Below are 16680 nucleotides of genomic sequence, written 5' to 3' on the forward strand. Positions count from 1 at the left end.
TTGCCGAAGCCTTTTGACCTCTTCTCTGTCCAGAGTAAACAACAAACAAAGCAGATGTTTGACGAAAATATTTAGTGGCTTGTAAGTAAAACTTTAAAGCACGAACCACGTCCAGATTATGTAAAAGACGTTCCTTCTTTGAAGAAGGATTAGGACACAATGATGGAACAACAATCTCTTGATTGATATTCTTAGTAGATACCACCTTAGGCAAAAACCCAGGTTTTTTACGCAGAACTACCTTATCTGCATGGAAGATCAGATAAGGAGAATCAAATTGTAAAGCAGATAACTCGGAGACTCTACGAGCTGAGGAAATAGCCATCAAAAAAAGAACTTTCCAAGATAAAAGCTTGATATCTATGGAATGAAGAGGTTCAAATGGAGCCCCTTGAAGAACTTAAGAACCAAATTTAAACTCCATGGGGGAGCAACAGGTTTAAACACAGGCTTGATTCTAACCAACGCCTGACAAAACGCCTGAACGTCTGGAACATCCGCCAGACGCTTGTGCAAAAGAATAGACAGTGCAGAGATCTGTCCCTTCAAAGAACTAGCTGATAATCCTTTCTCCAAACCCTCTTGGAGAAAAGATAATATCCTGGGAATCCTGACCTTACTCCATGAGTAGCCCTTGGATTCACACCAATAAAGATATTTACGCCATATCTTATGGTAGATTTTCCTGGTAACAGGCTTTCGTGCCTGTATTAAGGTATCAATGACAGACTCGGAGAAGCCACGCTTTGATAAAATCAAGCGTTCAATCTCCATGCAATCAGTCTCAGAGAAATTAGATTTGGATGATTGAAAGGACCTTGAAGTAGAAGGTCTCGACTCAGAGGCAGAGACCAAGGTGGAAAGGATGACATGTCCACTAGGTCTGCATAACAGGTCCTGCGTATCCACGCAGGCGCAATCAAAATCACTGATGCTCTCTCATGCTTGATTTTGGCAATCAGTCGAGGGAGCAGAGGAAACGGTGGAAACACGCAAGCCAGGTTGAAAGACCAAGGCGCTGTTAGAGCATCTATCAGCGTCGCTTCCGGGTCCCTGGACCTGGATACGTAATAAGGATGCTTGGCGTTCTGGCGAGACGCCATGAGATCCAGTTCTGGTTTGCCCCAACGATGAATCAATTGAGCAAGCACCTCCGGATGGAGTTCCCACTCCCCCGGATGAAAAGTCTGACGACTTAGAAAATCCGCCTCCCAGTTCTCTACACCTGGGATATGGATCGCTGATAGGTAGCAAGAGTGTTTCTCTGCCCAGCAAATTATTTTGGAGACTTCTAACATCGCTAAGGAACTCCTTGTTCCCCCTTGATGGTTGATGTAAGCCACAGTCGTGATGTTGTCCGACTGAAATCTGATGAAACTCAGGGTTGTTAACTGAGGCCAAGCCTGAAGAGCATTGAATATTGCCCTCAATTCCAGAATATTTATTGGGAGGAGTTTCTCCTCCTGAGTCCACGATCCCTGAGCCTTCAGGGAGTTCCAGACTGCACCCCAACCTAGAAGGCTGGCATCTGTCGTTACAATTGTCCAATCTGGCCTGCGAAAGGTCATACCTTTGGACAGATGGACCCGAGATAGCCACCAGAGAAGAGAATCTCTGGTCTCTTGATCCAGATTTAGTAGAGGGGACAAATCTGTGTAATCCCCATTCCACTGACTGAGCATGCATAGTTGCAGCGGTCTGAGATATAGGCACGCCAACGGAACTATGTCCATTGCCGCTACCATTAAGCCGATTACCTCCATGCACTGAGCCACCGAAGGGCGCGGAATAGAATGGAGAACACGGCAAGAACTTAGAAGTTTTGATAACCTGGACTCCGTCAGGTAAATTTTCATTTCTACAGAATCTATCAGAGTCCCTAGGAAGGAGACTCTTGTGAGTGGGGACAGAGAACTCTTTTCCTCGTTCACTTTCCACCCGTGCAACCTCAGAAATGCCAGAACTATGTCCGTATGGGACTTGGCAATTTGGAAGTTTGACGCCTGTATCAGAATGTCGTCTAGATAAGGGGCCACTGCCCCGCGGCCTTAGGACCGCCAGAAGCGACCCCAGAACCTTTGTAAAAATTCTTGGGGCTGTAGCTAACCCGAAGGGAAGAGTCACAAACTGGTAATGCCTGTCCAGAAAGGCAAACCTTAGGAACCGATGATGATCTTTGTGTATCGGAATGTGAAGGTAAGCATCCTTTAGATCCACCGTAGTCATATATTGACCCTCCTGGATCATAGGTAGGATGGTCCGAATAGTTTCCATTTTGAATGATGGAACTCTGAGGAATTTGTTTACGATCTTTAGATCCAAGATTGGTTTGAAGGTTCCTTCTTTTTTGGGAACCACAAACAGATTTGAGTAAAATCCCTGTCCCTGTTCCTCCTTTGGAACTGGATGGACACAGTGTAAGAATGCCTCTTTCTTTATCTGGTTGACAGATAATCGTGAAAGGTGAAATCTCCTTTGTGGAGGAGAAGCCTTGAAGTCCAGAAGATACCCCTGAGTTATAATCTCCAACGCCCAGGGATCCTGAACATCTCTTGCCCACGCCTGGGCGAAGAGAGAAATTCTGCCCCCTACTAGATCCATTACCGGATAGGGGGCCATTCCTTCATGCTGTCTTAGAGGCAGCAGCAGGCTTTTTGGCCTGCTTGCCTTTGTTCCAGGACTGGTTAGGTTTCCAGGCCGTCTTGGTCTGAGCAAAAGTTCCCTCTTATTTTGTAACAGTGGAAGCTGATGCTGCACTTGCCTTGAAGTTTCGAAAGGCACGAAAATTAGACTGTTTGGCCCTTGATTTGGACCTGTCCTGAGGAAGGGCATGACCTTTACCTCCAGTAATGTCAGCAATAATTTCCTTCAAACCAGGCCCGAATAGGGTCTGCCCTTTGAAGGGAATGTTAAGTAATTTAGACTTTGAAGTCACGTCAGCTGACCAAGATTTGAGCCATAGCACCCTACGCGCCTGGATGGCAAATCCAGAATTCTTAGCCGTTAGTTTAGTCAAATGAACAATGGCATCAGAAACAAAAGAATTAGCTAGCTTAAGTGCTCTAAGCTTGTTAAGTACGTCCTCCAATGGAGTCGTTGTCTGTAAAGCCTCTTCCAGAGACTCAAACCACAACGCCGCAGCAGCAGTGACAGGAGCAATGCATGCAAGGGGCTGCAGGATAAAACCTTGTTGAATAAACATTTTCTTAAGGTAACCCTCTAATTTTTTATCCATAGGATCTGAAAAAGCACAAATGTCCTCGACAGGGATAGTAGTATGCTTTGCTAAAGTAGAAACTGCTCCCTCCACCTTAGGGACCGTTTGCCATAAGTCCCGTGTGGTGGCGTCTATGGGAAACATTTTTCTAAAAATAGGAGGGGGGGAAAACGGCACACCGGGTCTATCCCACTCTTTATTAATAATTTCTGTAAACCTTTTAGGTATTGGAAAAACCTCAGTACACACCGGCACTGCAAAGTATTTATCCAGTCTACACAATTTCTCTGGCACTGCAATTGTGTCACAGTCATTCAGAGCAGCTAAAACCTCCCTAAGCAAAACACGGAGGTTCTCAAGCTTAAATTTAAAATTAGAAATATCAGAATCAGGTTTCCCTGAGTCAGAGATATCACCCACAGACTGAAGCTCTCCTTCCTCAGCTTCTGCATATTGTGAGGCAGTATCAGACATGGCTCTTAAAGCGTCTGTATGCTCTGTATTACGCCTAACAACAGAGCTATCACGCTTTCCTCTAAATTCAGGTAGTCTGGCTAATACCGCTGACAGTGTATTATCCATGACTGCTGCCATGTCTTGTAAAGTAATCGCTATGGGCTTCCTTGAATGTACTTGGCGCCATTTGAGCGTGAGTCCCTTGAGCGGGAGTCAAATGGTCTGACACATGGGGAGAGTTAGTCGGCATAACTTCCCCCTCGTCAGAATCCTCTGGTGATAAATTTTTTAAAGACAAAAGCTGATCTTTATTGTTTAAAGTGAAATCAATACATTTAGTACACATTCTCATATGGGGTTCCACCATGGCTTTTAAACATAATGAACAAGGAGTTTCATCTATGTCAGACATGTTTGTACAGACTAGCAAGCTTGGAAAACACTTTAAATCAAGTTAACAAGCAAATATAAAAAACAGTACTGTGCCTTTAAGAGAAACAAATTTTGTCAAAATTTGAAAAACAGTGAAAAAAGGCAGTAAATCAAACGAAATTTTTACAGTGTATGTAATAGGTTAGCAGAGCATTGCACCCACTTGCAAATGGATGATTAACCCCTTAATGCAAAAAACGGATGAAAAAAACGAAATAAACATTTTTTTTTAAACAGTCACAACAACTGCCACAGCTCAGCTGTGGCCCTACCTTCCTCAATAAACGACTTTTGAAGCCTTTAGAGCCCTTCAGAGATGTCCTATAGCATGCAGGGGACTGCTGAGGGAAGCTGAATGTCTCTGTCTGTAATTTTAACTACGCAAAAAAGCGCTAAAATAGGCCCCTCCCACTCATACTACAACAGTGGAAAGCCTCAGGAAACTGTTTCTAGGCAAAAATCAAGCCAGCCATGTGGAAAAAACTAGGCCCCAATAAGGTTTATCACCAAAGCATATATAAAAACGATTAAACATGCCAGCAAATGTTTTATATTGCCATATTATCAGAGTATATATCTCTGGTAGTAAGCCTGATACAAGTCGCTATTAAATCACTGTTTTTAGGCTTAACTTACATTAATCAGGTACCAGCAGCATTTTCTAGTCCCTAGAAAAACTTAAAACTGCACATACCTCAATAGCAGGATAACCTGCACGCCATTCTCCCTCTGAAGTTACCTCACTCCTCAGACATATGTGAGAACAGCAGTGGATCTTAGTTACAAGCTGCTAAGATCATAGAAAACGCAGGCAGATTCTTCTTCTAAATAATGCCTGAGATAAAATAGTACAACTCCGGTACTATTTGAAAATAACAAACTTTTGATTGAAGAAAAAACTAACTATATTTTACCACTCTCCTCTTACATCTTTGTTGAGAGTTGCAAGAGAATGACTGGATATGGCAGTTAGGGGAGGAGCTATGTACAGCTCTGCTGTGGGTGTCCTCTTGCAACTTCCTGTTGGGAAGGAGAATATCCCACAAGTAATGGATGATCCGTGGACTGGATACACCTTACAAGAGAAAGCAACCTTTATATGAGGAACCAGAAAACTTTTTAGAATTTTTTTCACCCAACCATGTTGTTAAAGAAATGACAACTGTCTGCAGGGAAAAAAAAATACTCCTAAATGAAAAGATGGATCTCGAACCAAGATATCCATGGCAGGAAACACCGCAATACCCAGAAAATTGATTACAAATAAGAGGGTATCCAGAACCTTAGAGAATATTCTGATAGCTGTAGCCAGACCAAACGGAAGAGCAATAAACTGAAAAAGTTTGTCTAAGATAGCAAATCTCAGAAACCGAAGATGTTCCTATAAATAAAAACATAAAGGTAAGCATCCTTAAAATATATTGAGGACATAAGATGAACTCACAGAAAAGTCTAAATAGTTTCTACTATTTCAAAGGTAGGAACTTGTTCAAAATTTCTAGGTCAGAACAGATCCGAAAGTTCCTTCCTACTTTTGTAACAATAAATAGGATGTTCCCATCTACCTTGAGCGTAAATAGTTCATAGGAACATAGAACAGAAAAAAAACCTCTTTGGAAGGCCTTGATATGAAACCTATTTAATATGCTTGAGACTATAATAAGAATTCAAAGAACCGGAACAGACTAAAAACCAAGCTTCCTGAAAAAGGAGTAACCTTCCCCCTACCAAAGCCTCTTGATTGAGGGCTGCACCTACATGTAAAATTGGATGGAGGATAAGATCTTAAACTGCTTAGGTCTGTTCCAATTCAACTATTGGGCATTGACCCTGTCAGCATTCCCCAAAGAAAGCAATTGGCCTGGTATCTAGCTGAAATATTAGATATCACTGGAGTGAAAATATAACTTGCTTGCAAAAAAACCCTCTTAAGGAAGTTAATAAACTTCCTAACTAAAAGGGACTATTAAAGAAGAACTATTTTCCAAAAGAATGCTATAACATATAGCCAGAGTAAAAATGGCCCCAACCATGAAATAAGTCTTGAAATAAATAAAAGGAATATCTGACTTTCCAATTTCTGGATATAATCTCAGAAACTGCAACAGTGAGAAGAAACACAGCAAGTGATTGAACAGTATATAACATCTAAATGGTATATTCCCATCTGATTTTGGATCATCTAACCTCTAAAGTAAGTAAGAAAGCACAAATTCCCTTAAAAAGAGAATGAATATGCTTAGTATAAAATTAAATAAAAATAAGTCAGTAAAAAGATCAGTAAGAATCTTGATCAACAAAGAAAAAACACCCCCTAGGAGGACACATCAAATGTTCAAGTGACCAAGCTTCAAAGGCAGTTTTAGGGACAGAATTAAAAGGCTCCATAACTGCAAAAAAACTAATAAAGTTAAATGCAGAAAACAAAGTTAAATGATAATATCCCCATTAAAAGAGCTTTTGAAGAAAGGGAGACATTTAGCCCTTATGAGAAAAAAAACTGTTAAAAACTTACAATTTCAAAAAACACTAGCACAAGACAAGTACATCTTGCATACAGACAGCACTCCTGTAAAAGTAGGTGCACGTTAATCTTACGTCATATATAACTAGCGTGCGTCAAAATGAAAACGCTGAAGAGTCAAAAACATACACGTGTAAAAAAAATAATGACGTGATTAAAAATAAACATATAACTTTGAAAGGGGAAATATCAAATAACATATATAACTGTCCCAAGGCTATGAACATATTTGACAACATATATAGTGATAACCTAAATGGCTTATAAAGTGCCAAGTAAATAATAATATAGTACTTACCCAAAGGCACTCTGCTACTGGAGGAAACCAGTAGGAAGCCAAGGCCAGTGCTGAAACATAAAACAGTAGAGGAACTGGAATAGGAGTATAGTGACAAACCAACAGCAGAGGCAAAGGACAAGTCCCTGCTACCTCCATGGCAAGGATTGTGACTTAATCCCCACTGGTGAAATATATGTCACTTCCAATACTCCAAATACATCTCTCCTACAAGCAACTTGCACTCTGAAGGGAAAACATAATTTATGTAAGAACTTACCTGATAAATTCATTTCTTTCATATTGGCAAGAGTCCATGAGCTAGTGACGTATGGGATATACATTCCTACCAGGAGGGGCAAAGTTTCCCAAACCTCAAAATGCCTATAAATAAGCCCCCCACCACACCCACAATTCAGTTTAACGAATAGCCAAGAAGTGGGGTGATAAGAAAGGTGCGAAAGCATCAACGAGGAATTGGAATAATTGTGCTTTATACAAAAAAAAATCATAATCACCACAAGAAAAGGGTGGGCCTCATGGACTCTTGCCAATATGAAAGAAATTAATTTATTAGGTAAGTTCTTACATAAATTATGTTTTCTTTCATGGAATTGGCAAGAGTCCATGAGCTAATGACGTATGGGATAGCAAATACAAAAGATGTGGAACTTCCACGCAAGAGTCACTAGAGAGGGAGGGATAAAATAAAGACAGCCAATTCCGCTGAATAATTAATCCACAACCCAAATCAAAAGTTTCAATCTTTATAATGAAAAAAACTGAAATTATAAGCAGAAGAATCAAACTGAAACATAACATAAAAGTATGCAAAGAAGACCAAGTCGTTGCTTTGCAAATCTGATCAACAGAAGCTTCATTCTTAAAAGCCCAGGAAGTAGAAACTGACCTAGTAGAATGAGCCGTAATCCTCTGAGGCGGGAATTAACCCGACTCCAAATAAGCATGATGAATCAAAAGCTTTAACCAAGATGCTAAAGAAATGGCAGAAGCCTTCTGACCTTTCCTAAAACCAGAAAAGATAAATAGACTAGAAGTCTTTCTGAAATCTTAGTAGCTTCAACATAATATAATATATAATAAGGAGGATAAATTGGCTTAATGACAGGCTTGATACGAACCAAAGCCTGAACAAAACAATGAATATCAGAAATATTAGCATTTTTTTGTGTGAAAACAGCACAGAAAGAGCAGAGATTTGTCCTTTCAAGGAACTTGCAGACAAAAACCCTTATCCAAATCATCCTGAAGAAACTATAAAATCCTAGGAATTCTAAAAGAATGCCAAGAGAATTTATGAGAAGAGCATCATGAGATGTAAGGCTTCCAAATTCGATAATAAATCTTTCTAGACACAGATTTACGAGCCTGCAACATAGTATTAATCACTGAGTCAGAGAAACCTCTATGACTAAGTACTAAGCGTTACATTTCCATACCATCAAATTAATAATTTGAGTTCCTGATGGAAAAAAGAATGTTAAGATATAAGGTCTGGCCTTAATGGAAGTGACCAAGATTGGCAACTGGACATCCGAACAAGAACCATATACCAAAACCTGTGCGGCCATGCTGGAGCCACCAGCAGCACAAAAGATTGCTCCCTGATGATTTTGAAAATCACTCTTAAAAGAAGAACCAGAGGAAGAAAAATATAGGCAGGTTGATAACTCCAAGGAAGTGTCAATGCATACACTGCTTCCGCCTGAGGATCCCCGGACCTGAATAGGCACCTGGGAAGTTCCTTGTTTAGATGAGATGCCATCAGATCTATTTCTGGAAGCCCTCACATCTGAACAATTTGAAAAAACACATCTGGGTAAAGAGACCATTCTCCCGGATGTAAAGCTTGATTGACAGAGATAATCCGCTTCCCAATTGTCTATACCTGGGAAATGAACCGCAGAAATTAGACAGGAGCTAGATTTAGCCCAAGCAAGTATCCGAGATACTTCTTTCACAGCCTAAGGACTGAGAGTCCCACCCTGACGATTGACATACGCCACAGTTGTGACATTGTCTGTCTGAAAAACAATAAACGTCTCTCTCTTCAAAAAGAAGCCAAAACTGAAGAACTCTGAGAAATCCACGGAGTTCCAAAATATTGAATGGTAATCTCGCCTCCTGAGATTTCCAAACCCCTTGTGCTGACAGAGATCCCCAGACAGCCTCCAAACCTAAAAGACTCGCATCTGTAGTGATCATGGTCCAGGTTGGATGAACCGAAGAGACCCGTAGAACTATATGATGGTGATCTAACCACCAAGTCAAAGATAGTTGAACATTGGGATTCAAAGATATAAAAAGTGATATCCTAGAATCCCTGCACCATTAATTCAGCATAAAAAATGGAAAGGTTTCATATGAAAATGAGCAAAGGGAATCGAATCCAATGCTGCAGCCATGAGACCTAAAACTTCCATGCATATAGCAACTGAAGGAAATAATAGAGACTGAAGGTTCCGACAAACGGAACCCAATAAAATTGTCACTTGTCTGTTAGAGATAAAGACATTGACACAATCTATCTGGAAACCTAAAAAAGGTGACCCTTGTCTGAGGAATCAAGGAGCTTTGATAAAAAGATCCTCCAACCATTTCTTTGAAGAAACAACAAAAGTTGAATCGTATGAGATTCCGCAGAACGAAAAGACTGAGCCAGTACCACGAGACCGTCCAAATAAGGAAAAGATTCTTAGAGCTGTCGCTAGACCAGAAGGAAAAGCAACAAATTGGTAATGCTTGTCAAAAAAAGAGAATCTCAGAAAATGAAAATAATCTGAATGAAAACAGAAAATGAAGATATGCATCTATTGTATCTATTGTAAACAAATAATGCCCTCGCTGACCAAAAGGCAGAATAGACCATATAAACACCATTCTGAAAGATGGTACTCTTATATGACAATTCAAAAAGATTTTCTATATTTGGGACAATGAATAGTTTTGAACAAAACCCCCAAACCCTGTTCCTAAAATGGAACTGGTATAAATACCCCAGAAAACTCCAGGTCTGAGCAGCGCCTTGAGCCCCAATGGGTGACCAGCCGCGCTTCACAAGTACCCAATACATACAGGTCTGAAACACACTTCAGGAAAGTGTGAGCCTTTACTGGAATAGCTGGAATATGTTAGAGAAAAAAAGACTTCTCACAAGCGGTTTTACTCTGAATCCTATTCTGTACCCCAATCTAAGAAGTTTGGACCGAATTGAACCAAACAAATTTTAAAAAAGTCTTAACCTGCCCCTTACCAGCTAAGCTGGAATAAGAACCGCACCTACATGCAAATTTGGGGAGCTGACTTTGATCTTTTAAATGGCTTAAATTGAATGAAGAAAACTTCCAATTATAAACATGTTACTTGGGGAAGAATTAGGATTCCGTTCCTTAGTAAGAACAAAAACTAATATAAGCTTAAGATTTACTCTTAGAACTCAATCTTGAAGCAAAAAAACAGCCTTCCCCAGAGTAACAGTTGAAGAATTGAATCCAATTGTGAACCAAATAATTGATTACCTTGGAAAAAAAAGAAATATGGAATTTAGAAATCAAATTAGCATTCCAAGATTTAAGTCACAAAGTTCTTCTAGCTAAAATAGCTAAAGACATAGATTAAACCTCATTTGCGAAAATATCAAAAAAATGACGACACAAATGAAATTATTAGCATGTTGATCAACTTAACAATGCTAAACAAATCATAATCCGATACTTGTTGCACTAAAGTATCCAACCAGAAAGTTGAAGCAGTTGCAACATCAGCCAAATAAATTGCAGGTATAAGAAAAGTACCTGAAAATAAATAATTTTCCTTAAATAAGATACAAGTTTCCCATCTGAAGGAAAAAAATAAATACTATTTTCCATAGGAATAGTAGTATGTTTAGCAAGAGTAGAGATAGCCCCATTAACTTTGGGGATCTTACCTCAAAACTTTAAACTAACTGCCGGCAAAGGATACAATTTAAAAACCTTAAAGAAGGAATAAAAGAAATTCCCGTCCTATTCCATTCCCTAGTATCAGGAACTGGGAAAAAAACCTCTGAAGAAACCACAGAAGGTTAATAAGCAGAATTTAAATGTTAGCTAGTCTTAAAATCAAAAAAACTAGTCACCTCAAAATCCAAAATAATCAACACCTTTTCAACAAAGAACGAATGTACTCTATTTAAAAATAAAAAAGTAGATTTGTTAGTGTCAATATCTGATGAAGAATATTCTGAATGAGAAAAAACATCATCAGAGAAGGATAATTCAGTATGTTGTTGGTCATTTGAAACTTCATCAACTAAATGAGAAGTTTAAAAAAGACCTATAAATTTTTAATAGAAGGCGGGATGGCAGACAATGCCTTAGGAATGTATAACAATATTTTTCTGATTCTATTCTAAAGTATATCTTGTACATTAGATGTAAAAAGAATAGCAATAGATAATGCATAAATACTAATGGACTCTGCATGTAAAAGTTTATCATGATAACTTATTACAAACCATAGCTAAAGATAAAAATTCATAACATTAAAATAAATGAACTTAGCTTTGGTAGGACTGATATCAGTCATCAGGAATCCAACAGTATTTTCTGACACAGGAACAGTTTTTTGGGATATCTTGCAATATGTAATAGAAAAAACAACATATAAAGCAAAATTATCAAATTCCTTAAATGACAGTTTCAGGAATGGGAAAAAATGCAAACAGAACAGGCCTCTAGAAACCAGAAGCAACTAAAAAAAGGAGACTTAAAGAATGTTAAAAATCTGGCGCCAAGAATGACGTCCACATATTTTTTGGCGCCAAAAACGTCTGCAACAAACACAAGAGTCAAAAATGACGCAACTACGTGAAAACTTCCGGCGTCAACTACGACGCCGGAAATGACGTCAGACAAACGTCAATCTCGCGCCAAAAAAGTCTCGCGCCAAAAATGACGCAATAAATTCTAGCATTTTTTGCACCCCCGAGCCTAACAACCCGCAATTTAGAGAAAAAAAGTCAATTGAAAATTTAAGGAAAGAAAAATATTTAATTAATATGCATTTTCCCAAAAAATGAAACTGACAGTCTGAAAGAAGGAAAATAAACTGATTGACCTGAATCATGGCAAATATAAGTATAAAACATATATTTAGAACTTTACATATAAAAGTGCCAAACCATAGCTGAGAGTGTCATAAATAAAAGATAAGACTTACTTACCCAAAGACACTCATCTACATAAAGTAAACCAGTACTGAAACGAGAATCAGTAGAGGTAATGGTATATAAGAGTATATCGTCGATCTGAAAAGGGAGGTAGGAGAAGAAATCTCCAGACCGATAACAGAGAACCTATGAAATAGATCCCCTAGAGGAAGACCATGGTATTCAATAGGCAATAACCGGGCTTCAACCTGCTGCGAAGCGCATATCAACGTAGAAATCTAGCACAAACTTACTTCACCACCTCCATGGGAGGCAAAGTTTGTAAAACTGAATTGTGGGTGTGGTGGGGGGCGTATTTATAGGCATTTTGAGGTTTGGGAAACTTTGCCCCTCCTGGTAGGAATGTATATCCCATACGTCACTAGCTCATGGACTCTTGCCAATTACATGAAAGAAATGGGCCTCAACTCAATCTGAGAACCCCTCTCTCTGAAGAATCAAATGCACATCTTCATTCTTCAACCAACTTCAGTGGAGGCAAAGACAAAACTGAGGTACTGGTGAGGTGGGAGAGGTTTTATAGCGTTCTTAGGGTATGGGAATCTTTGCCTCCTCCTAGTGGTAGAGAGTAATTCCCAGGAGTAATGGATAGTGGACTCTCACCACCACTATGAAAAATGTTTGTTTTGATTGTTCTTTATAAATACTGTGCTTTGATTTACAGAGATAAAATAAAATAAGGAATAATTTCTGTGTCTAAAAGGTGATAAGATATGGAGGTCAGATCTCCCTATAAGGGTAAGGCCATGTTAATGGGTTGTGGTTTCAAACAGTGCCACAAGTTGTTTCATATACAAAAATAAACTTAAAGGAATGGTTCACTATACATTTTATACTCTGCAACAAGTCATTAGAAACACATTAAGGAGAACCCACTTTTACAGTACACAGTCCCTTTAACAGCTTATTTACCTTAATAAACTTACAAACTAATTGCCAGTCTCAGGTTCCAGATCATCTTTCAACTGATGTTTGGGACTAAACAATATTAAGTCAATTCTAAGGTTTGGTTAAACCTTGCATATATAAAAAGGAGTGTCTGATCTAAGCAACAACTGTGTAGAATGCTGTAAGGTCATGTAAATAACACTATACTTTTCAAAGGTTTAATTTAATATTTATGATGTCACGTTCACCATATGATTAATACATTGCACTCGCTTCCCTCCAGCTCATCCTCCCAGCTTCTTTTATAAAAAAAATATATAAAAGGTATACAAAAAGGAGGATAGAAACTTTCAGGTGCTTGAAAACACAATATTTCAATTTTATTAAGAAGATTTGTACAAAATTACACAATGTTTCAGCTTAATTCATAAGTCTTTGTCAAGAAAATAAAATCACCCAGTGCAATATTACAATAGTGCCAGTTGTTTGGACTGTCTTAATTCTCATGAGATGACATATATGTACGGTCTATGTCACATTTCACTTTTTAGTTTATTTGGCTTGTTTTGATTTTCATGGGTTGACCTAAGCACTGTTGATGTCACATATTTGCATGATTTAATATTTATTTATTTTTCCCCTGCTATCTTGAATTTTATTTATGTAATCATGTATGTATTTAATTTGAGTATTGTTAATGCCTTGAATTAATTTGCTTAGGAATGAACGTTTACTTAAAGTAATTGTAAACTTGATTGTTATGGGAGAAATCAGTGTAACTATGAAAAAAATCTAACCCCACTTTCATTAATGATTTTTTTTCGCTTCTAAAGTGTTTTTACAGTTAATCGCTCCAATTTACTCCTACCGCTTCTTCTTCCGGGGCCAATCTACACTTATTTTTTCAGTGACATTTCTTCATCCGGCCAATTGATTTTCTGGCCTTTAGACGGCCAAGTCTTTACACAGCACGTCCCATGGATCAATTGAAAAAATAAATTGGCCAGATGAAGAAACGTCACTGAAAAAAATGTGTAGATCGTTGCCGAGAGGAACAGCGGTATGAGTAAATCGGAGCGAATAGCTGTAAAAACACTTATTTAGAAGAGAAAAAAAAATCATTAATTAAAGTGGTGTTAGATTTATATCATAGTTACACTGATTTCTCCCAAAATGATCAAGTTTACAATCACTTTAAGATTTAACATTATTATTGTTTATTATATAAGATCTCTGAATATGTATAATATATCATCACTATTCATTTTTCTAATTTGAATAATTGTATTCTTTTTCTTTATAATAAAAAATTAACACCATATTTATGTATATTGTAGGTACTAAAACCTTTATACAGAAAGTAGAACAGGTACAACTTTCAGGTGTATTTTACACAAAAAAAACAGGCAAAATAAATTAAATTCATATTGTAATGCGGTTATATTTTCCATAATTAGACATTTTATGGGGATTTTTATTTATTTTTGCAAACTTCTGGTAACACAAGATAAAAAGACAACACATTAGGTAAGCTTCTACTTTACCTGGTGAGAAAGTCTAAAGACTTTTCTATCTCGTCTACAGCCTTTGCATCCAAAAAGTCTGCAAGAGCTATTTTTGCCAGCATGAGATGACATTCCCCTAAACCTGCAGATAGGAAAAGTGTATATTAACATTGACGCATTTTTATTTCTAACCACTTAAAAGGTAATGTATATTGTTCTCAGGCCTACTTTAAAAGTAGGAGCTCAAACCAAATGCAAACTAGTGGCTATGATTAATTTTAGCAGTTACAAAGAGCCATTTACTGTCCAACAATTGCTTTGGTCAAGTAATAACACAAACTTCAAGGGCAGGGACACAAAACAGAGAGTACAATCTGGGCTATTCATAAAAAGCAGTATTAACTCCTCATTATTCCATAAGTCTTTCCAGCACAAGAAATGGCAGAGAATTCTGATTCAGAAAATACTTGATATATTATTGTATGTTTGAGATTCAGATACAGTGGGGGAGATTTATCAAGCAGCCGATCTACTAAACCCTCAATAAAAAACGTATGATTTAAAACAAATAAAACATCTGACGCTCCTCACCTTTCAATGCTGGCACATATTCCCCAGCCTTCTTTATGATTTGCTGATATTCAGTTACAGCCTCTTTATATGTCCCCAAGACCTGCTTGATTGATGCCATCTTATATATGCTGTACACAGATGCTGGGTTTAGCTCGCTGGCTTTTGTAAAGGACTTCAATGCCGTTGTGTAACCACCTCTGCTCAGATATGCTTCCCCTAAACATTCCCAACAGTTTGAGTCCTTGGGATCTGCTCTCAGTGCAGCGTGAAAGCTGAATCAGAGAAGAAATAGTAATTAGGCCACTGTGTGTGTTTGGAGTTTTTAGGTTTTTTTTAGATGTAGAATAAATCAAATCTTGGACACATAAATCAACCATTCACACAATGCCCTGTTGTACACCCAAACTGTAACAGATTTGTTCCTTAAAGTGAATGTAAAGTTTGCGGAATGAGTGCCCAGTTTATTAAAAACAGGGGCACTTTCATTCATCAAACTTTACATTTCTCTGGTTTTGTTAAAATACTTACCTTTTCATTTTGAAAGCTGCTCCAGCGCTTCTCCAGCCTGTCGCAAGCCTCTTCATACGTCAGCAATGACGATTCCGGCATCCTCCAATCACGCCCCCCCCCCCCCGGGGAATAATTGCCTAAAGCAACGCCGTGATTGGACCAAAGGCCGGGATCGTCATTTCTGACATAGGAAGAGGATTGCGACGGACGGAGGAAGTGCTGGAGCGACTTTTTCACGAAGAAAAACAGAATTTATGTTTACCTGATAAATTACTTTCTCCAACGGTGTGTCCGGTCCACGGCGTCATCCTTACTTGTGGGATATTCTCTTCCCCAACAGGAAATGGCAAAGAGCCCAGCAAAGCTGGTCACATGATCCCTCCTAGGCTCCGCCTTCCCCAGTCATTCGACCGACGTAAAGGAGGAATATTTGCATAGGAGAAATCATATGATACCGTGGTGACTGTAGTTAAAGAAAATAAATTATCAGACCTGATTAAAAAACCAGGGCGGGCCGTGGACCGGACACACCGTTGGAGAAAGTAATTTATCAGGTAAACATAAATTCTGTTTTCTCCAACATAGGTGTGTCCGGTCCACGGCGTCATCCTTACTTGTGGGAACCAATACCAAAGCTTTAGGACACGGATGAAGGGAGGGAGCAAATCAGGTCACCTAGATGGAAGGCACCACGGCTTGCAAAACCTTTCTCCCAAAAATAGCCTCAGAAGAAGCAAAAGTATCAAATTTGTAAAATTTAGTAAAAGTGTGCAGTGAAGACCAAGTCGCTGCCTTACATATCTGATCAACAGAAGCCTCGTTCTTGAAGGCCCATGTGGAAGCCACAGCCCTAGTGGAATGAGCTGTGATCCTTTCAGGAGGCTGCCGTCCGGCAGTCTCGTAAGCCAATCTGATGATGCTTTTAATCCAAAAAGAGAGAGAGGTAGAAGTTGCTTTTTGACCTCTCCTTTTACCAGAATAAACAACAAACAAGGAAATTGAATAATCAAAGAAAGGAGCCCCTAAGGGAACCGTAAGTGGGGTGCGCTGACAAGTTGATATGTTGAT

General features: G+C 38.7%; 1 protein-coding gene across 2 annotated transcripts in view; it reads right to left on the reverse strand.

The window, feature by feature from the left end:
* SKIC3 (SKI3 subunit of superkiller complex) overlaps window positions 1–16680 on the reverse strand; it is a 403595-nt gene that overhangs the window by 232262 nt on the left and 154653 nt on the right. For both annotated transcript variants that reach the window (XM_053701496.1, XM_053701495.1), the window contains exons 17-18: window positions 15121–15374; window positions 14569–14671 (exon numbers count right to left, since the gene is read on the reverse strand). In XM_053701496.1, coding sequence (XP_053557471.1) covers window positions 14569–14671; window positions 15121–15374 — 357 coding nt within the window. The remainder of the gene's footprint in view (window positions 1–14568; window positions 14672–15120; window positions 15375–16680) is intronic.

This window comes from Bombina bombina, chromosome 2 (genome assembly GCF_027579735.1).
Source record: "Bombina bombina isolate aBomBom1 chromosome 2, aBomBom1.pri, whole genome shotgun sequence".
Classification (NCBI taxonomy): domain Eukaryota; kingdom Metazoa; phylum Chordata; class Amphibia; order Anura; family Bombinatoridae; genus Bombina; species Bombina bombina.